General features: G+C 40.4%; 1 protein-coding gene across 2 annotated transcripts in view; it reads left to right on the top strand.

Annotated features, from left to right (window-relative positions):
• LOC126354172 (cytochrome P450 4C1-like) overlaps positions 1 to 22,557 on the top strand; it is a 144,825-nt gene that overhangs the window by 92,970 nt on the left and 29,298 nt on the right. For both annotated transcript variants that reach the window (XM_050003608.1, XM_050003607.1), the window contains 2 exons: positions 5,500 to 5,727; positions 10,195 to 10,425. In XM_050003608.1, the coding sequence (XP_049859565.1) occupies positions 5,500 to 5,727; positions 10,195 to 10,425 (459 nt within the window). The remainder of the gene's footprint in view (positions 1 to 5,499; positions 5,728 to 10,194; positions 10,426 to 22,557) is intronic.

The raw sequence follows: 22,557 nt of genomic DNA, 5'->3' as shown, positions 1-22,557 counted from the left end.
TTTACTGCTAGTAAAGTATTTCCCGTTGTTAAAGCACGTTATCAAAAATATGTTGCAATTACTAGGGGTAAACTGGCTCCCTTTGTAACAGAATTAGGTCACCTAGGTTTACAAAACTTCAGATATTTCAACATACGCCAAGCAATGCATTACAGCAGATAACTGATCTATGTAGCTTTAAACATGGTCAGTCCTATTCTGTCAAGTGCATTGACAGTCGCCTCGCAAGGTATACTGAGGATGTGTGATAAGTGGCTCCACTCAGTGCAGTTAACCTTCAAGTACCAGAAATTACTGCCTGGAAGAGATTTTTGCAGTCTACCAGTAACGCAATTAATGGTGAGGGAAGTGCGATAACTTTCTGGTCACTCATTAATTCACCATCAAATGACTACATGTCCTCACAATAAGCTGCTAGCGATAGTCAGTTGCAAAATACCACATTTACCCATCCAGTCCCTTTCCCACCAACATACATCTGTCACTGACAACATCACACTTGCAAATTAAGCACTTCTCAGCGATTGTGTACAGAGACATACTTCACATAAAAGCTCACTCAACAACTGCAAACAGGGACACAGTAAACTATAAATATCTTGGCTACATGAACACCAACTCAGTGAAGTTATTTTTTCTACTTACAGAAGAGAAAAGAATAGTAAATGCTGAAAAGACAGTCCGTCTGTAAACTGAAAAGCGAGTAGAGCTCATGCTAAAGAAAGTCGACTATCTTGGAAGAACGCTAGAATTGCGTCAGAAGTTGACCACGAATCAATTTTTTCTATAGCAGTGTAGAACAGTTTTTGGTCTTTGTTATCTGGGATACAGGGAAACCTCAGTAATTTGCTCATCACAGAGTACATAAATTCCTCTGAAGAACTGCTGTATGAAGTCGTCTAGATTCATATATCTGAATGCACATTGGTATGGACACAATCAGTGTGTCCAGCAAATGAGTCCCTCATTTCACAATTTAATATCTCCAAAACTATGATCGACAAGCGAATGCAACAAAAGGTATGTTTATTGTAGAAACTGTAAGAATTTTATGCGGAAATTTTGAAACAATTCGAAAAGCTTCTAACAGAAGTCGCTGTACCCTGTCAAGCACGTACCTTATCAGTGTGCATAATTAAATTCGTCTTCTGCAAGAAGTCTTTCCAATCAAATCACAGTCGTTTCCAAGAATCCACCACTAATGGCACGGAGGTGGCACAAATGAATAATGATATTTGCCGTCACATGAGTAGTGTCTCAAAGGAAATGGATTCAGATGTCACACGGATAACCGATTCTAGTTCGTCCAGCTTGATATGAAGGCTTCGATAGACAATGCCGTTCAATGTACCCTATGAAAAGTAGTTATGGGGAGCCATACCGGGAGAATATGGAAGCCAATCCATTCCAACGCCAGTAAATTTGCAACAATCCAACAAAATGAGTCTGTTCCCGAACTTTTCATAATGAAAGTGAAACCCCTGATCGAGGCGACGTAGTCTAGCCCCATCTTGCATGAAGTACACGGTACCTGATCGATCCCCCAATTGCAACGTAACATTAATTAGCGATTTTTTTCTCCTGAAAAATGGGTCTATAATGGCTCTGCTGCATATCACAGCTCAAAAATTATCTTTGGGTGAATACAATGGTTTCACTTCATCCAAATAGAGTTTTTCAGAATCACAAAATCGTCAGTTTTGGTTATTCACGACGTCAGTCTGGTGTAAGTGTGCTTGATGTGTAAACCAGATGTCACATACCTCAAATCTTTCTTTATGAGTCATTTCGAGAATCTGGTTCGCAGAGTCAGTTCTCTGTCACACGGCTCATACGTATATGGCCTGGGGACTTTGGAATTGTGATGGAAACAGGTGGAGGCTCTGTCCCTGCATTTTTCTTACTAGAATGCTTCAAACCAATCTCTGCTGTAATTCTTTGGGCGGATTTCCAGAAACGGTGACGACATCTTCAGCAGTAACTACAGTTTGCCTGGGGTCAATATCCCCGCTAGATGACCAGCCACGCTGCCTGCTCGTCGGAATTTGGCGAATAGCTTGCGAATGGTTTTGACATCGTATTCTTCAGATACAACGTGTTTCAAAACTGCAGCTTTTTGCCGTAGGGCCACCGTCTGACACCAAAAGTCGCGAAAATCTGTAGGGAAAAAGGTTCAAGCATTCGACAGTTCGACAGTTGAAGCTATGCTAGTGCTCCAGGCAACTAGCCTATAATAACACAAGACTGATATGATACAAACGGAAAACGTGATATTTTTAATGCTACTACTTCATATAACCTAGCCACTCAGCGTGGTGGTGAATTTCTCAAAATAATTAGGAAAGTCTGATTAAAGTAATGTCTTATACTATAGTTATCTCTTCGTTTACAACCAAATAATGTAGCCTAACACGATTCAGAACGTTTCCTTGCTTTCAAGAACTTTTTATGAGCTGCTATTTTTAACCATTTCTTGGTGAACATCGTAGATGGCGATAAAAATATAACAGTATGTGTACTTTTGTGAAATTTAAGTAGGAAAATAAGTAGGTTCAACTGAAAAACTTATCGATTGCTAATGAGCAACCGAGAAACATCCAACATGTCAATATTAACACCATAAATTAGTGGTTGAGATTTTGCGATACCCATTAAGAGTCTAAGGTCTGAAGACACTACGAATGAATCTAAGTGTTAACATTTTTTTAACATTCCCGATAGTATAACTATGATCCCTAAAATGAGCATTTGCTATTCTTACCATTATTCACCTATCTCTTAACCTCCTTTGGAAATCGAAGAAAGAGATATTTTCGGGTTACTTTTTTCATTGGTACAATAGTGTGTAGCTCCACAATAAGCACCGAATTACTACCGCATTTTAATGTGGTTCTCCCTTCCACGCACACACACACACACAAATACAAAATCGTTACACAGTATGTTATGTTTATGCTGGTAGGCCACTGGGCAGCGCTATAGTACCAAATTGCATAAAATCTCTGAGAGTTTCGCATTTCATTTGTTAGACTCTAGTAGGACTGTGTACTAAATTACGGCATTGTTCAGGAACGAAAGACTTCTTTCACGTTTGAACGGTGGAACTAATCGCTCTAAGCTGTGGCGCACTATTTATAGGCAATATGTATTGCCATTACAGCACTATCTGTTAGCAAACCCTCGAACTATTTCTGAATTTCTGTATAGCTTATATATAAAGTTCTTACAACATTCGGAAAAAAACAAATGTCTTGCTTCTTTAACACTTTTACCGATCTAAGCTTTCGAGATATTTAATTCTGAAACTTGGGATTCCGCTGGACTTCCTGTGGAAAGGCACAGTTCCATCGTAAACTACATGAGACAGTGTTAACTTTTGCTTGCTGTATAAATTTCTCACAATGGCAGTAATTTTGAAATGTTATTTTTAAGAGACAAAAGGATGGAGCGTCCGCCCCCAGCCCGTTGCCATGCCTTTACTATTGTGTTGTCCCTCCTTCTCCACACCCTCCGCATCCTTTCCCAACGCAACTTCCTCCATCTACCCCCCCCCCCCCCCCCCCCTGGATGATGAGCTTCGCCCTGACATCTACCCTTCCTACCAACTCTAACCCCATCTTCCCATCTTCCTGCCTCCTCCTCAGGGCTCCCTCTCCTCCACCTCCCTTCTCCTGGGTGGCTTTCCCCTCCTACTCCCCCTCCCTTTATTGTGCTTCCTTGCAGTGTCTCAGCACTCCCTCCTGCCTTGTCTTCCCTCCATCTCCTGCCCCACCAGTCTCCTGCCTCTTAGTGAACCCTCTGACGCCCCTACTCCCTTCATCCCGCCGCCTCCCTTGGGCCCCTTGCTCTCCCCTCCTTTTCCATACTCTCTGGACTCCCCCTCAGCAGGTACCACCTGACAGTTTTATTCTTCACTGTGCGTGCTCCAAGTGGGTTTTAAGTGTGTTCTTCTGGAGTGTTCTTAATACTGTGGCCGACGTTTAAACTGTGCATGTGTCTTCAGTGTCTTCTTTGTGTTTTAAAGAGTGCCAATTGTGTTTTTTTAGCTTTATGACGACTTTTTTTATTGTCCCTCCATGAACGTGTCCATGCCAGTGTATTTTTATCTCAATTATCTCCCCTTACTCTTTTTTATGTTCTACTTTTTATCGCCTTACATATTTAACATTTTATTCTTGTCTTAGTTGTCATGTCACTCGACTGAAGAGCGGCGGACTGTGCCGCTGCCAACCCTCACATATGGGGCAGGGGACTGAAATCACAATACAGGGAAAAAAAAGATGGAGTGTGACTTATCATTCCTCTTCGATTATCGATACTGACCTGGTAATAGATTATTTAAAACTTTGCATTATGGCCATTTGAACACTCCATTGTTTTACACAATAAAGATAAGTGTCTGACTGCCAAAATCAACTGGCATCTATAAATGTCTCAATGTTGTGTGTAATGTGAACATTTTGTGTAAGTACTTATATCACAGTGGAAAGTAGTGTGTTGAATAGCATGGAAACCAGTGCCAATGAGAAAAGGACTGTGGACTTAAAAGTAAAATAAAGAGTGAATATAATTATTCTTTCATTTCAAAAATTAATCAGCTGACTTAATACAGAAATTTGCTCAGCATTAGACCTACACAAATATATTTAATCAGGCACCATGTCATTAGCACTGGAGGACAAAATGAAATCTAGATTATTCAGCCCGTTGGAATTTACCTATCTTCGCCATTGTATTATTACACCAGATACAATGAAGTTCGTTTTCCCAACAACGCTCCCCAATTTAAATCGTAGTCACGCCTCAGATTCTATAATGACAAAGTTTAATCGTCGAACATAAGCACAAATACATTGTCCAGTGATACCTGTCGGAAGCCTGAATCATCGCCATTTGAGGCACGGACCATTTCGAGACCTATATGAAGAGATCAGTGAGGTTCTGTAAGGTACTAACACCAATATGGAGCCATGCTGAGTACAGTGCCGTAGCCAGCAGCGCTAGATTTCATGGTTGAGGATCTATGGTGCACAAAGCCCAGTCAAGGTTGGTCCACAGATTCTCAATAAGATTTAAATCCGAAGAATTTGGTGGTCACGAATAAACACTGTGACATGTGTGACACTTTGCACTGCACTGCTGGTAGATACCATGTGTGTGTGTGTGTGTGTGTGTGTGTGTGTGTGTGTGTGTGTGTGTGTGTGTGTGTGTGTGTGTGTTAGTGTGTGCGATTCCAGTGGGAAATATACTAAAGAAAAAGTTAACAAAGGCAACCATCCCATCTGTAACAACAGTAAAACTATGGGTGAAAGCTTATGTAATGCAATAAAAAGGTCGAATACTTGTAAGTTAGTGTAGAAACTAAGATTTAAAGATCTTTCCAGACATCAGGTGCTCAATTTATTTGATTCAAGAAAGTGAGCTAGCAACAAAATAATAATGAGGAAAATAACATGTTTGCTATTCTTTTACAATTAAAGCAGTCTAATTATTTTACAGGTTTTGAACGGTTACATGGAGGCATTCAATGAAGGTGCACGTTTCCTGTGTTCGCAACTTGAAGAGGCAAAGGGTGTTGCAATAGACATAAGCAAGATGCTTCACCATACGTCTTTCCATGTTCTCGCACTCTCTCTTTTTGGTATCAGTGTCGACGAACTAGAACCTGATAGAAAAAAACAAGCTGAATTCGTTACCGTTTCCCTCGCCGCCCTCGAACTAATTCAGGTAAATAAATTAACAGTTTGTCTATTTGTGTATGTCCTTGGGGAACTTTTTAACGTCGGAGTAAAGTAGTGAAACTTGTTACAGACATCACTTATTATTTGACAGAAAGTGTGAGCATTATTCATATGAATCTATGTAATGCTGTCGAACTAATCAAGGAACTTGCCGTTTTTCTTCTCTAGATAAGCATCCTGCAATTCAAAAAATTTTTTCCAGCGATGGATGTCTTGCAGGAGGCCTTGGGTTGTATAAGGCTGCATTTTTGCTCTCTAGGAAATGTTCCACTTCGAAAATCACATCGTCGTCATTCTGCAAGTTAGATGTCGGCTACGAAAGAGGAATGAGCCACTGGGTGCAATGTCAGGAGCACACTAGATGTGAGGCAAAAGCACTTTTACGACTTATTCCCGTTCAGAACCAGCGGGATGGTATCGTGAAGCATGAAATACCATTTGGAAGGCTCCCGCAACGTTTCGTCTTGACTGCCACCCGTAACATGTCAGGAGATTTTGATACTATGCTCCTGCAAAAGGTTTACCCCATACAAGCATAATTCGTTAGCGCCACACCATAGCAATGTCAGAAAACAATGGTTCTGTCTTCGACTTAGTTTTCGCCTATTACTGACTGCTGTCTCATGTAAAGGGACATAGGTGTCGTACACACGTCCATACAGTCCCATTCTGTTTCCAGTTTTGGCAAGGAAAGACAAATTTCTTTCCTGCCAAGTACCTTCTAGTACAGCAGTAGACAAATATATGGAAGCACCTAAAACACAACATATTATAACGCCTAATACAGGGTAGGAAATAAGCTGGCTTCCAGTCGATTCGGAATAGATAAATATAGATCTCGCATGGTTTTCAAGGGAACCTTATACCATTCATCCTGCAAAATAGTGGCAAGTTCGGATAACTATCTTGATGGTAGACAGCGGTCATGAGCCAGTCTCCCCAATGTATACCACAAAGGTTCAATAATACTAAGGTTCGTTGGCAGTGGTGGCCATGTGATAATTTATTATTGTGCTCACAGGACCAGGCCTGGACGAAGTGATGTGTATGAACAGGGACTCCTGCCGTCTTGGAACACAGCATCACCATTAGTGCATGTGCGTTGTACCACGGATGGAACTGATATTCCAACACGTTCACAAAATCCTAGGCAGTAATTCGACCTTTCAGAGTAGCAATGGGACTCATGGATTATCATGACATGGCTGTGCAAATCGTCACTTAATCTCTGCCATGTTTCGCTTTCGAGACGTTGACTAGGAAACAGTGTGAAACAAGACTCATCCGACTAAGCGACTTTCTTTCATTGCTCCATAGAACATGTTTTATGTCTTCGCTGCCACGTTTTCCTGTTACGTACATTTGCACCACTAATTGACTCCTTTGGAATTCCAGCTCGCCCCTCAATTCCCTGCCTATGGTGCTCCATTCGTGTTGCATGGGTGCTGACAATTTAACGAATGCGACATGGTGTTCTGCAGTGAACTTTGCAGCTGTCGTCCTCTTATTTTTCGTCACACACTTGCACCCAACGTCTTCAGTATTATAATCTCCGTCTTCCCATACAACTTTTACCCTCTGCAGCCACCTCTAGTATCATGGAAACTGTTTCCCGGTGACCCTACACACATCTTATCATCCTGCCCCTTCTTCTTCTCAGCATTTTCCATGGTTTTCTTTCCTTCCTGGTTCTGCAGGCAAACTGTTGACTGTTTATCTCATTAATCAACCTAATTTTCAACATTCTTCTGTAGAACCACATCCCAAACGTTTCGACTGTCTTCAGTTCCTGTTTCCCAACTCTCCACGATCACTACCGTACGATTCGGTGCTCCAAACGCATATTCTGAGAAAGTTTTTCCTCAAATTAGAGCCTGTGTTTGATACTAGTTAACTTCTGCTGGCCAGTAATGCTCATTTTGTCTGTGCTAATCTGCTATTTATGCCCTCCTTAATTGGTCCATTGTGGGTTCGTTGGCTTCTAAGTCAGTTAGATGTACCTATAGCTGTCCAATATCTGTGATTACCCTTTTTGCAGATATCTTCTTCTTTCCAACTGAATTCCCTAATTTGGTAATCCTTATCGCATTATCCATATCCCCAGCTATCGTAACGTGTCACATCATTTCTCAGTTCCACAGTATTCCACTTCCGTCCACATTGGTTGTGCCGGAATATTCTCTTTGACTTCAGTGTACACTTTATCGTTGATAGATCGTAATCTGAGTCTACATCTTCACCTTGGTACGCATTACACTCCGATAACTAATGTCAGAATCTCTTTCCGATAAAGATGTAATCCAGCTGGGTCTTCCGATACTTCCCTGCCTTTTCCAAGTATGCCTCCTCCTTTTCTGATTTCTGAATGAGATGTTCACTGTTACCAGGTGAAATTTATTGCCATTCTTCTCTCTCATTCTAAGTGGCAAGCCAAAATTCTCCCTTAAGTTTGCTTATATTGCTTCCTCTATAATCATGTGGCTGTCCTCCGTGGTTATTAGATTTTCACCTCCCGCAAATACTGAATTATGTATTCAGTATCCTTATACACTTTCTCTGGTGAAAACACCCCTATCACAAATAATCCTACTCCCGTTATCCCATTTACTGCTGCTGTTGAGATTACTCTATATTCCTCTGACCATAAATCCTTATCTTCTTTCCATTTCACTTCACTACATCTAGATTGAGCCTTTATATGTAACTTTTCAGATTTTCTAGCTTTCTTGTTACGTTCAGATTTCCAGAATACTATGTTCCGACTCGTTGGTTATTCCACCTTTTCCTCGTGGGCACCTCTCATTTGGCAGTCCTCGATGAAAGAACCGAACTCGGATCTAAATTCGGAATCCCTTCCAATGATGAGATCTTGATGTCATTTTTTCAGTTACAGTCCACATGTTCTGTGGATACAAATTACCTGTATTTAATGCAGTGGTTTCCATTGTCTTCTGCACCCTCAAGCCGTTAGTCATTACCGATTCTTCCACCTTTTAGGGGCACCATACCACCACCAATAATATTCCCACGTTCGACCTCTCTTGGTTGTGACATAATCCACTCCCAACTACATGAATACTGTCTGAGCACGACTAAAACAGTCAACACGTCGAGAAAACTGCACGGGTGGCATTCATGCTCTATAAAACAGCGGCAAATGCAGGCCTGGCTAGCATCTGCATTTACATTCAAAGATGTATTTCTCGCTGTGCTTTTATTTTGTGCAACGCTGTACCACATCATTTCGTAGACAGTGCAGCAATTTAACGTTCCTAAATATGTAATTTCTTCAGATTTTTCGTGGTCCATATTTAACTTTTATAACACGCCATGCCAACGTCAAAAGCTTCCGATTTATTTTCATTTGTAGATCTAAAACAAGTAGACATACTTCCTTGAAAAGGGTTTCCTTCAATTGTAATCTGTTTCTCTTATTATTCATATTTACGCTATCTTGTGCGAGTTTATTTCTTAAGTAGAAAGATATCTCCACCTTCCGCAACTTTCAATTTTATACCTTTTTAATCTCTTCCATTTTATTCTTGATGAGTTTCTCCTTTGTGCGTTTGCTGTCAGAAAAATGATAGACTGTACTAAAACTGCCATGTAAATCTTCGCGTATGTGAGGGTAGCTGAGTGATCTTTCTACCTGACACAGTTCTCCTCTATGTTTTCCAAGTGAAGTCATATCTATTCCTTAAAAAAGCTTCCCATTACACTCAACCATTAGGGTACATAACAACAGATTATAAATATGCTTCTGAATGAGTTGTGGTTTATCATACATGGAGTGAATCTACTAGTATGTCGGCGATTACACTGTAAACAGATCACCAAAACTAGTTTGATAGCTAGCATTTACTTACAACGTAAATTAAAGCATTTAGCTGCCAAATAATACCTTACACCGGATGACAGGACTTTGTAGACTCAGTAATTCAATTCCAGGCTTACTAGATACCAGAGTTGCTTGATTCGATACGTAAGACTGACAATAACTTCCTATTGTATCACTAATCCAACGAAAATAAAACAGGCACTGATTATAAAATTATTACTGAAGGAAGTATTGACAAAAATACCTCACACTGTTTTAGTGTTACAAGATTTTTGGCATAAGGGTGGCGCTGAAGAAATATTCCATATAAAATAATTTACTTAAAAAATTAATGTGTTACCTTAATGTCCGCTTTTCACTTAATATGTTAATTTTCAGTCTAATGAATTGCGTAAATAATTATTGAACATCAGGTTACTCTGTGGAGTCGTATAAACAAGTGTGCAAGGAATTAAATGAAACTTTTGAATTTTATATCTAGGTTTAATCAGGTTTTCTTTGCTACAAAGTTTTCTCCAAAGTCTCCATGTAACAAACACATTGTGTGGAAGATAGATATGTAGTGTTCCTAATTTAAATGATCTCTTTCCAAGTTTGTTGTGTTTATTCTAACAGAAGCGGTTTTACCAGCCATGGTTGCAAATTGACTGGATAATCTCACTAACACCTGACGGGGAAGCATTAAAAGAACAGATGACGGTGTTAAACGGCATAGTGAAGAAGGGAATTGCGCTTTTAAGGGAGAAAAGAATGAAAGCTTTCCCGAAAAAGAGGAAAACCTTTCTGGATGTAATGATTGATGATCGTGGAAATTTCCTTCTCTCCGAAAGCGAAGTCTTTGACGAGGTAAGTACTTTAAATCATTTATTCTCCTTGCAGATGACTAGAGTTCCCATTCTGCCGAAGATACCAATTGAAGACACAGAGTACAAGAGCTAGAAGTTTCTAAAGGAATTACACGACGAAGCCGTTGTGACGTAGGTGGTGTTACACACGGTTATGCATAAACGGACAGATTTTTATTTTGACACACACTTGTGATGATGGCACGCATCACAATACACTTAATTAAGAAACAAATCTTACGCTTTTTCATTGTGAAGCTATTCTAGACGTATCGACTGCTACGGTCGCAGTTTCGAATCCTGCCTCGGGCATGGCTGTGTGTGGTGTCCTTAGGTTAGTTAGGTTTAATTAGATCTAAGTTCTAGGGGACTGATGACCACAGATGTTAAGTCCCATAGTGCTCAGAGCCATTTGAACCTAGACGTATCGAAAACAAGTAATTACATTTATGTACCGAAGGAGTCTCACAGTACGTGCCGCGCGGGATGGCAGCGATGTATGAGGCGCTACGTCACGGATTGCATGTCCCCTCTCGCCGGAGGTTCAATTCCTTTCTCAGGAAATCAGGAAATGTTTATGAGATGGTGCTCAAACACTTCCGGTAACTTACCACTGACAGTACCCTTGCTTTTATTATTATGGTCCTCATTCCGAAGATGTAGCTCTCTAAGCCAATCTATCTTGTGAAGCCTCCTGGTTTCTGCACAGCTAGTGCAGTCGGCATCCATTTGAAACTACTACCTGTGAACAAGACCTGGTCACCGACAGTTGTACCCCAACACCCCCCCTCCCCTCCCCACCACCTTCCGGCACCATGGTTCGCGGTTCATGTTTCATGATTCATGGTACTTCTTCAGTTGCAGATTGCCTCATGAATTTAAAAATTTAAAATGATATCATAATCTGCTCATGAAGAAGTACTGTCTAATGTTAAAGGTTTAACACAATAACGCAAGTATTGCACTTAGGAACAGTGTGTATGTCTTGAGGCAGTGTAAATCACCGTGTTCCGACACCCAGAATATATTCGTCCAGTATTTGAGAATATATATAATTTCAAATCTTTGCGAAACTTTTTCTCGCCGACCCCCTCCCCCCCCCCCCCTGACAAAATGATGAAATGATAAAAAAATTTATTTCCTACACTTGCGCTGTCCTTGCAGTAGAGGTACCGATCAGGCACGCGATGCAATTTATTGTTTCTGTACTAATAACTCTATTCACAACACATCATGCAGACGGTATCAACGTATGCCACTGAATGTAACAGCAAATTTATGTAATTCATAGACACATAGCTCCAGACATATGACGACAAAAACATTGAGCTGCGTAAAAGAACCAGCTTTTGCTTGAAACGGAGCGCAGATTACCCAGACAAGCCTAATCCAGTGTTTGGCAACGAAAGCACTTCTTCATAACTTCCAACACACTTTAGACATGATTTCAGACCTTTTATAAACTCTTTATCACTTATACACTTAACATCAGATGTATAAAACGTTAACTCATTTGTAAATTATACACAAGTTTGAAGCTGTTTGATACGTGAGATCTCACAAGCGCTTTAGCGAGCTCTGCTTTGGAACCATAGACCAAGCATTAGATTAGAACAGTCTGGTTGCAGTTTGCACTTAATTTGGAGCAGACTTTTAGATAGTTAGTGCAAAGGTTTCACGGGACTTTTCAAATCTAAATTTTTCATCTGGCAAAATTACGCTTTTTTTGATGTTCACTGGTGTCTGTGGTAAAGTAAAAAGTGGGGATGTTGCTTGCAATGGGTTTCTGTGTTTCTACCATCCACATGTCAGATCGGATCTGTGAGATTTTTCCTATTTTTATCACACGTTCCTTTGTGAGTGATTGACAGTATGCAGAAAATCAGCCAACCTCATTGTACTCAGTCCCCGATTTTCTGTTTGTGTCTACGTTGAGAGTTTAGATCTCAATCTCCTGAGTTTAAAGAGTACCCATATGAATGTGTAATCCTGAATTATACGCATTTTCTGAATGCACTGAAAACCGATTGTATCTTTTAGCCAGGAGCCAACCACGTGGACTGATTACGAATTGTACTTATTGATTATATAAATTGTCACATATATACTTGTGGAAAATTCCTTCCATTTAATCTACATCTACAATATTTCTCTGCAATTCACAATTAAGTACCTGGCAGGGGGTTCATGGAACCATCTTTAAGCTAATTCTCTGCCGTTTTACTCTCGAACAGCGCAAGGAGAAAACGAACGCTTCATTCTTTCCGTGCGAGCTCTGATTTCTCTTATTTTATTATAATCATTTCTCCGCAAGTAGATGGGCACCGACATAATATATTCACACTCTGAGGAGAAAGTAGGTGATTGAAATTTCATAAACAAGACGCTGCCGCAGTGGAAAGCGCACTTGTTACACCCCAAGTCGTGTATCATATGAGTGGAACTCTCTCCTCTATAAAGCGCTAATACAAAACGAGTTGCCCTTCTTTGAATTTTTTCGATGTCCTCCGTCAATCCTATATGACGCGGATAGCACATCGCAAAACAGTACTGCAGTCTCTTTAGTAAACCTGTTACATTTTCTAAGTCTTCTGTGAATAGCAGTCTTAGGTTTGCTTTCCTCACAACATTTGTATGTGATAGTTCCAATTTAAATTATTCGTAACTGTAATCTTTAAATATTCCGTTGAGTTTACAGCCTTTACGTATGTGTGATTTATCGTGTAACTGAAATTTAGCGGATTCGTGTTACTTCCAATGTGGATGACTTCACAGTTTTCATGATTTGGAGTTAAGTGACATCTTTTGCACAACGCAGATATCTTGTCTAAATCATTAAGAATTCGTTTTGATGTGAAATGAAATGATCGTATGGCATCGTTGGCTGGGATGTCCCATTCGGGTTCAGCCGCCAATTGCAAGCCTTATATTGGGCGACTTGCTACCGGTGATGAGGATGGCTGATGATGAGGACAACACAACATCCTGTCCCTGAGCGGAGAAAATCTCCGGGAATTGAACCCGGGCCCAGTGCATGAGAAGCAAGTACGTTACCACTCGGCTAAGAATTTGGACTTCGTTTTTATTATCTGACGACATTACATGACGGTATATGACAGCATCATCTGCAAAACAAAGGCTAAGAGGACTGTTCAGATTGTCACTTAAATCTTTAAGGAAGATCAGGAACAACTGAGAGCCTACAATACTGTCTCTGGAAACGCCAGATATTACTTGTATTTAACTCGATGACTTTCCGTCGGTTATTACGAACTGTTACCATATTGGCAGGTAATCACGAACTCATCCACGCAGCTGAGACGACATTCCGTTGGCACACAATTTTATTAGAAATCACTTGTGAAGAACGGTGTCAGAATGATATTTATGTTTCTCTGTTCTTAGATGTGTTGGTCGTCAAATACACCAGTCCACCCAAATGTACCACTCTGACACTCTCCAGCGTAGTCTGTATGTCATGATTTTACCTGTTGCATTTAGGTAGCTAACATGGAACGTCTTCATAAGGGACCATTCGTAAGGGATATGTTATATTGCTTTCAAAAGTCTTAGCAGGAAACTGTACTCTGAACAGGTTTCAGTTTTGATGTTAAGGAATAAACTATTTTCGTGATCAGTTTATCTAAGCATGACTAATCATAGGTCCATGAGTCATAACGGATTTCCCATTCACACCCAGTGAGACACTACAAGATGTATAATTTGAGTGACAGTTTTGAGTATAGCGACCATTAAAAGGCAACTGCGTCATGTGCACTTTAAACTACTATAGTCGCGGGGAGCATTGAGAAATTATGCCCCGATCTCCACTATAGTAATCCTGAAATCCGTAAATTGCTGTTGTCTTTATCGACTGTACATCAGAAGCAGATATGTTATTAATTATTTTATTGTGCTAATTATGAAAAGAGGTACGTAGTTCATCAGATTGCCAGGGAAGTGAACAGACCTGCTGGAGGAAGACTTCACAATGAGAGATAGAAGAAAAAGTTCACAGTAAAATTCAAAGAAAATGTAAGCTTTCATGGGATACATCCCACTTAAGATAATCCTTATTTAGCGATCTTCTATAAAACAGGTAGTAGAATGTCATTTAATAACCTGTGTTTTTAATTCCATAAGTCACACATTTCTACATTTGCCCTTAAATGGCGTTACTTAATTGCGTTGATTTGTTACTTCATATTATGTTGTTAGCACTTAGATATTTTGGTCCTTTTTTTTCTTTTGAGGACATTCTTTTGTTTTATTTTTTATTTTTAATGATGTTGGCTTAAAGATTATAATGATTCTTGCTCACGTGAAGTGATTTACAATTTTGGAAATGCAGAATGTTACCTTGTAGTGTCAGTGAGATTTGCTCAGTTATCTGTAGAGAAAAATTAGTAGGAAACAGGGTGACCACTCGATCAAGCTCTGGAATACAATCAACATTGAGTGAAACAAGAGCTGAGACGGTTTATTTTGATATGCAGAACGTTCAGGCCACTAGTTCGACATGCATGGAAACAGGTTGCAGCAAGGTACGATAAGCGATCATCCCAATAACATAATGAGTGATGAAATTAATCTTGAGACACATCAGTTGATCTCGTCTTCAGCCACCTGACTTGAGTATGTAGAAGTAGAGTCGGTCCGGCACGTTGTGCAAGAGGCAGTCCCACCCATTGCAATGGGCGTTGCAGAGGAAACAGGCTCACTATCACTTGGTATCAACATTCTTGAGGATTATTCAGAAGACTGAGTACGGAACTCTGAGAACTATTTCTATAACAGACCAAAAACGGAGTAAGAAATTCGAGGAACCGTATCAGGAACAGAAATAAATTTAAAACAGAGTTTGGCAAATTTGGTAGTAGGCTCGGTGTGACAGTAGCAGAATTTCAGAACGGAGCGATACCAAAGTAAGAGGAAATAGCCGGCAGTAAAGCTGAGGATAATCGCGAAACGGCTGACGGACGTGCGGTGTGCCGATTAATGCTAACAGACACAGACAAGCGAAGTGTGACCAAGATCTTGAGAAGCGCCACTGACCATGCTGATACAAGTAGAAACGTCTATGTTCAAATCAAATTTGTGGGGCGTCAGGCAAGTGATTTGGCACTGAATGAAGCATCTATGCTGCGACACGCATTTGTTGCCGATGTCAGATCTACTGGGGGATTCAGTACCCCCAGCCAAGTCTGTAGTTGGATGCGTAATCTGTGTGACTCAAAAGATAGAAACAACTGCAGGACGCCTATTCTCACTCAGATGCTCCAAATGTTTGATTCAGCAGAACTGATGAACAAACCTCTTGTCGCCTTCACACGAGCTGGCAATGAAATAAGGAAAATGCGGAACGAGAGTTTGCGCAGATGAAAAAAGCAAAGGAAGACGGAGATGTGCGTGCTATCTGTTCAAGAACAGCCATGGGAACACCACGATGGCGTTATCTTTAGTAACGGTTGTCTGGGTACAGGAAATGCAAATTTAATGCGAGGTTTAAGGTGAGGCATGGACCACATCCCTAAATTCATGGCATGTTTCAGCACCCGATCACTTGTTAGTGAACACTTATTGAATAAACGGTAGTGAAGGTAAATGTAAAAAGAGACAACACAGTGCAGGCAGAGAAGAGGAAGCGCAGACCGCAGGAAGCAGTTTCAAAGAAGAGACTTAAAATTGGACAAAGTTCTGCTAAAAGTGCAGTGGTAGTTGAAGAGACGGAAATACCTTTTCAACAACCTTTTAAATTTTATTGCAGGCTATTTCACATAAGGAAGATTGTACATCTGAACACTATAGAATTAGAAACCCTCTCGGCCAAACATTCCAGGGGAGTGCTTCACATTTCAGATTTGAAGATACTGATACATAATTGTCATAATGGACATGGATTGCTAAGTTCTTTTTCTCTCATTTGTTTTTCAACCCAAATATGGGTAAGCTAATACGCTTTGGCCCTCCACGTTAGTAGATTATTTGTGATTTTTGGGGCCTCTTTAGTAAGTTGTCATAATCTTCGTTGAATTAAACCTTCTTGGTTGTATAATAGATGGTCCTGTGTCTTATGATGTTAGGATAAGGTTGAGGTTTTGTACAAGTGCAAAGGAAGTGCAGGTTTAATAGCTTGGGTGTTGGGCTCTGGACAGCTATGGATCAGATAATGCCTTTTACGCTTCTCCTTTTCCTTTGTTACTGTTAGTAGTCACATTGATTAATTAAGTGCCCACATACAGGATATGAGGCTGTTGTATGATGAAATTTCAGCTGACAAAGTAGCACCGTGCCTATATATATTTGAAAGGAGAGTTGTTGTTGAGTATTTGTTTTTGTCTGCTGCTGGGAATGCTCTGAGCCTGTGTGCTCTGAGGGAGATGTAATACGGACGTGAGCATGTAGTGGTAGGCTGAATGAGTGGAGTTCTGGCAGGTGGAATGAGAGAACACTCAGAATTAGACTTTTGTCCTGTTTTGTGAATTGACAAATCACCATGACTTCTTCTAGTTCTCTTCTCTCATGGAGTCCTAAAGGCAAGAGGGCAACTTAAAGATGTTATTGAGGTGGATGAGTTGAACAAGGATAGCCAAGGAAATCTTAAATAACAACACTTTTGAATGTGGGATGCAAGCAAGGAAGTGATATAAAAGACAGCAAAACATACCAAACAAGGTAACCAATGGTATTTGAGAAATTATGTATTTGGCGAGGAAACAAGTACTATTTTTGTGTAGCAAGTAATTCATATGTAATAATCTCAGCGTGTTGAATCTATTTTTTTTATTTGTTAAATCCTACAAAAAAATGGTTCAAATGGCTCTGAGCACTATGGGACTTAACTTCTGAGGTCATCATTCCCCTAGAAATTAGACCTACTTAAACCTAACTAACCTAAGGACATCACACACATCCATGCCCGAGGCAGGATTCTAACCTGCGACCGTAGCGGTCGCGCGGTTCCAGACTGTAGCGCCTAGAACCGCTCGGCTACTCCGGCCGGCTAAATCCCACATGTTGGCGCTATATTGCAGTTGTCTACCTAAGTGTATGTTCAAAAGAATTGTGACATGATTTCCCTGGCTGATTGAAGTAAATGACACGTTGGAAACATAGGAAAGCTCTCACTGGCGCTCACAAGAAAGTGGCCTCAGTATTTCAAAACTAAGGTTAAAAGTGGAAGTTGATTTATAGGAAAGTTGGATGTGAATGAGCTGGTTAATGTAGCCGTATGAATTGTGGGTAACTTCTGAAACTGCAGCCTGTGGACAGATCAACAGTTTACTAAGATGTGGAGTGTAGAAAGTAGACATGTACTTAGTTGGTATGATCTTGTAGTTTAGATGAAATGGTAGTATATGGGTTTAATGCCCTAAAGGCCGTTTTTCGCCTTTGTTTGCAAGGTAAATGTTAACACTCTTATCAGTCGTGCAAAAGAGTAATAAATTAGTAAAGTTCCATCGTGTTAACGTAAATTGTCTTACTTTTTAATTATCGTTATCGTAAGACGATATTTTTAGCTGTTTGTTTATTTGAATATGGTTGTATCGCATTCCTATTGGTGAGGACGCCACTCAGTGAATCTGTAGAACATTGCAAATTTTTTTAATTATGCCTTATGGAGATTTATTTAGGCGACAGCTAACGGGGCTTGTTATATGAAGATGTGCTTTTTATATGACTCTGGAAAATGGATATAATATTAAGATGCCTTGTGTACAGTAATGTTCGTAAATTTCTGTTATAAACTAGCGAAAGGGTTTCGTAGGTGAATGCTGGTCCACGCTCAAGAGCCGAGTTACTAGCTCCAGCTACTTGGGGGAAAGACCTGGGCCACCCTTCCTTGTCACATGCTAAGGGGATACGGCAGCTGTCCATCCCACGTTAAAAGCGACCTGCCTTTAGTCGTCCTACGTCAGCGTCCGTGGAGCTCGACTCGCCTCATCACCCAGGGGAACCCGCGCTGATGTCACACCGATGTTTGGCTAGTAGACCCCTTTCCCACAACGGGATGGGGACTGTCAATCTACGGCAACGGAGAAACAAGGCTGTCATAATTCTGAGTGACGGGCTAACAGGATAGTCACCTCCTGTGTCAGACCACAGATGGAACACACAAAGTGTTAGAGTGACATGTGCAGCCTGTTTGTAACCTTCACTTACCCAGATAGAGAGGATGGTAAAAATATCTTCAAAAAAAGCTTTAATCTCAAGGTGTACTACTTGGTGATGACATACATAATTGCTGAGGCGGAGCAGTCGTTAGTGGACAGCCTCTGGTGCATCTTGCATACCTGACTTATGACCGGCTTAACCCAGGCAAGTGGGGCTCTGTTCGGGTGGAATTTCATATCTCTAGCTGCTCGTGGGAACCCCACGACGAATCACTAACATAACAGAACTCAATGAGTGCACCATCTGGAAGTGTTCACTCCTACTGTACCGAAAGTCTGAGGCTGGCTATGGACATATCCTGTTAATACGATTGGCTTTAGTAAAGAGGCTCACGAAGTCGTAAACCAGAATGTGTTTCTTGTGATCAAGAGGAAGGAGATGACGTTTAAAAACATCTCCCGTTGCTACCTTCATAAAGGTTTAGATGGCCTAAATACTATCTAACGATCGTGCGATGGTTCCTTGTTGACAGAAATTTTCATTCTTTTTTTTTTTTAATTTATCAGCCTTCTGATTGGTTGAGGCGGTCCACCATGAATCCCTCTACTTCGCCAATCTCTTCATCTCAGAGCAGCACCTGCAGACTACGACAACTATTTGTTGTATGTATTCGAATATCTGTCTTAGTCTACAGTTTGCACCCACTATAGCTCCCTACATTTCCTAATGTTTTAACAGGTGTCCTACAAACCTGCCCTTTCTTCTTGACAGTGTTTTCCATATATTCCTTACTCCTCCGATTCTGCGTGGATCTCCTCTTTCCTTACCCAATGAGTCCACCTAATTCTCAACATTCTTCTGTAGCATCTCATTCCAACTGCTACGATTCTCCTTCGTTCGGGATTAAAACAGTCCATGATTCACTACAGTACTATTCCGTGCTCCAAACGAACATTCTCTAAATTTCGTCGTCCAAATTAAGCCTATATTTGATACTGGTAGATTTCTCAGGGCCAGAAATGCCCTTTTTGCCTGTGATAGTCTGCTTCATACGTCCTCTTTGCTTCGACTGTCATCAGTTATTTTGTCTCCGGGGTAGCAGAATTCCTTAACTTCGTCTACTTTCTGATCACTAATTCTGATGTTAGTCTTCTCACTATTTTCATTTCTGCTACTTCTCATGGCCCTCTTCGGATCACTCTCATCCAAATGCCGTATTCATAGCACTGTTTCTTCAAGTCAACAGATCCTGTAATCCTTCCTCACCTTCCACTGTCATCAGCAAATCTTATCATTGATATCTTTTCTGCCACGAATTTTAATCCTGGTCTTAAAACTTCCCTTTATATCTGTCATTGCTTCTCTGATATTTAGATTGAACAGTAGGGGCAAGAAATTGCATCCCTTTCTCGAAATTTTGAACTTTTTTTTTTTTTTTTTTTTAAATCGGAGGAATTTGTTGTTGGTCTCCCGGCCTTACTGATGCCTCTTGGTTCCTATACGTAAGATATTCGTCTTTCCCTATAAAATACTCTTATTTCTATAATTCTAAATTTGCAAACGCTTTTACAGGTCAACAAATCTTATGAACGTGTCTTGAATTTTCAGCAGTCTTGCTTCCATTATGAAGCACAACGTCGGAATTGTCTATCTGGTGCCTTTACCGTTCATAATGACGGACTGATCATCTAACAGACCCCTAATTTTCTTTTCCATTCTTTTGAACGTTACTCTTGTCGGCAACTTGCATGAATGAGCTGTTAAACTGATTATATGATATTTCCCGCATTTACCAGCGTTTACTATCGTCGGAATTGTGTGGATGACGTCTTTACGAAGTCTGATGGTATTTCGCCACTCTCAAATATTCTAGTCGATTGTTTGCCTCATACTCCAGTGACTTAAAAAATTCAGGTGGAATGTTATCTATCCGTTCTGTCTTGTTTAATCTTTAGTCTTCCTAATCCCTTCTGAATACTGGCTGATAATAGTTTCCTTATCTCTTCCACATTCACTCCAACTTCGTTCGATTTCCTTTTTTCTTCTTTTGATACGTCATCAATCTAGTCATCCCCCTCATAAAGTGCATCATCGTACTCTTTCCGTCTATCCGGTCTCTCCTCTTTGTTTAACAGTGAGATTCGACTTATTCTTAATGTGAAACCCTTCTTTTAACTTCAAGGTAGTTTCGACTTTTCTGTATGCTGGGGTATATTTCTTCACATTTTTGCCTGCAGTCAGTTTTCTTGGACTTCCATGCACTTCCCATTCATTTCATACCTAAGTGATTTATACTACTGTATTCCTGTCTTCTCTGAGCATTTTTGTACCTACATCTCAGGTCAATAAATTTAAGCATTTCTTCTGTTGCCCATGGTTTCTGCACAGCTACCTTCCAAACACCTATGTTTGTCTTTCCAACATCTGTGAGTGTTCTTTTTCGAGATGTCCACTTTTCCTCAGTTGAACTGTCTACTATGTTATTGCTTATGGCAGTATCAGCATCATCAGCGAACATCAGACGCCTCATCCTTCCTCAGTACTTGAGTATCTCACATCATTCAACATTGATTCATCCGTACGCTTCTCTTAAACTCCAATCTACTTTTCTTCATTACTAAATTATGACGCGAGTCTATATCTTCTCCTGGCTACCCCTTACCACCAATATCTGAATTCGAAATCTCTGCCTGGCCATGGTGTAAATCAGCTGGAATCTATCCTTTTCTCCCGGTCTTTGCCACAAATACTCCCCCCTCTTGGGATTATCGAACATAGTATTTGTTATCACTAAGCGAAATTTATAGCAAAACTCTTTCCCCTCTTCCATACATGCCACCAGGCCAATATTCTCCCCTAACACTTTCTTGTACTCCTTCTCCTACAACCAGTCGTCCATCATTATTAGATTTTTGTCTCACTTTCTGTACTGGCTTACCCATTCAATATCCTCAAACACTTTGACTATCTACTGGCGACGTCGCCATGTTTTTGAAACTATTTTTGTCGGCGTTGGTTTTCTATTGCAGCTGCAAATAACTATCCTATCACAGAATTCTTCATAGTAACTCACACTCTACCATATCTGCTTATTCATAACGAATCCCACTTTCTTACGCCATTTTCTGGTACTATTGATATTACTCTGTATTCCTTGGACCAGAAATCCTTGTCTTCTTTCTATTTCAGTTCACTTCCCCTCCTCTATACAGTATATTGATCGATTGTTAGCATTTCCGTTTTCAATTGTCTAGCTCCCTACCATGCTCAAACTTCTGATATTACACATCCGACTCGTAGAATATCACCTTTTCGTTTGCTGTTGCACCTTTTTCTCATCGTGACTTGGTGACCTCCCCCTGGACATTCCTCTTCCGGAAACCCGAGTGGGATCAATCCGTAATCTTCCACAAATGGAGAGATCATAATGACACTACGTCAATTGTGATTCTTGAAGTTTTCCTTGCGTACTGAATACTCTGTGAGGTTAAGGGATTGTAGCCGGGTCACGTTGACTTCTTGCCGTAATGTTTCGGCTGGTAACCATCCAAACATCTTCAGGTGAGTGTCCAGCACGTGTCACATGTGTATGTCAATTACAGACCAAATGTCACGTGGAAGCACCTTTGAATCTTTAAAGCAGTGCTTTGATTAGGTTCTGCATACTCACGTCTATGATCATTGCTAATTCATCTGCATTTTAGAAGTGGTTTCCCACCATAAGTTCAAGACAATGTCCAGAACATCAGTCCACTCCCCACCCTCTTTGTTGATCGCGTTGTCATAACAGGGGGGTTGTCTTATGCCGCTATTGCTTATGACTTTCATTCAAAAATTAAGCAATGAATAATTCGAATCCAGGAGCCAGGAAAAAACGAAAAATATTTTCGTCTACCGTTACGAATGTTGCGGATGTTTACGTTCCGTGTTCTTTACATTGTTTCTACATTACTATCACCTGCTTATACTATTTTTTGGAAAAATAAACGCCACGTTGCTAAATTTCCGCTTGTTGCTT

Source organism: Schistocerca gregaria, chromosome 3, assembly GCF_023897955.1.
Source record: "Schistocerca gregaria isolate iqSchGreg1 chromosome 3, iqSchGreg1.2, whole genome shotgun sequence".
Lineage (NCBI taxonomy): Eukaryota > Metazoa > Arthropoda > Insecta > Orthoptera > Acrididae > Schistocerca > Schistocerca gregaria.
This window is presented reverse-complemented; position numbering and strand designations above follow the sequence as displayed.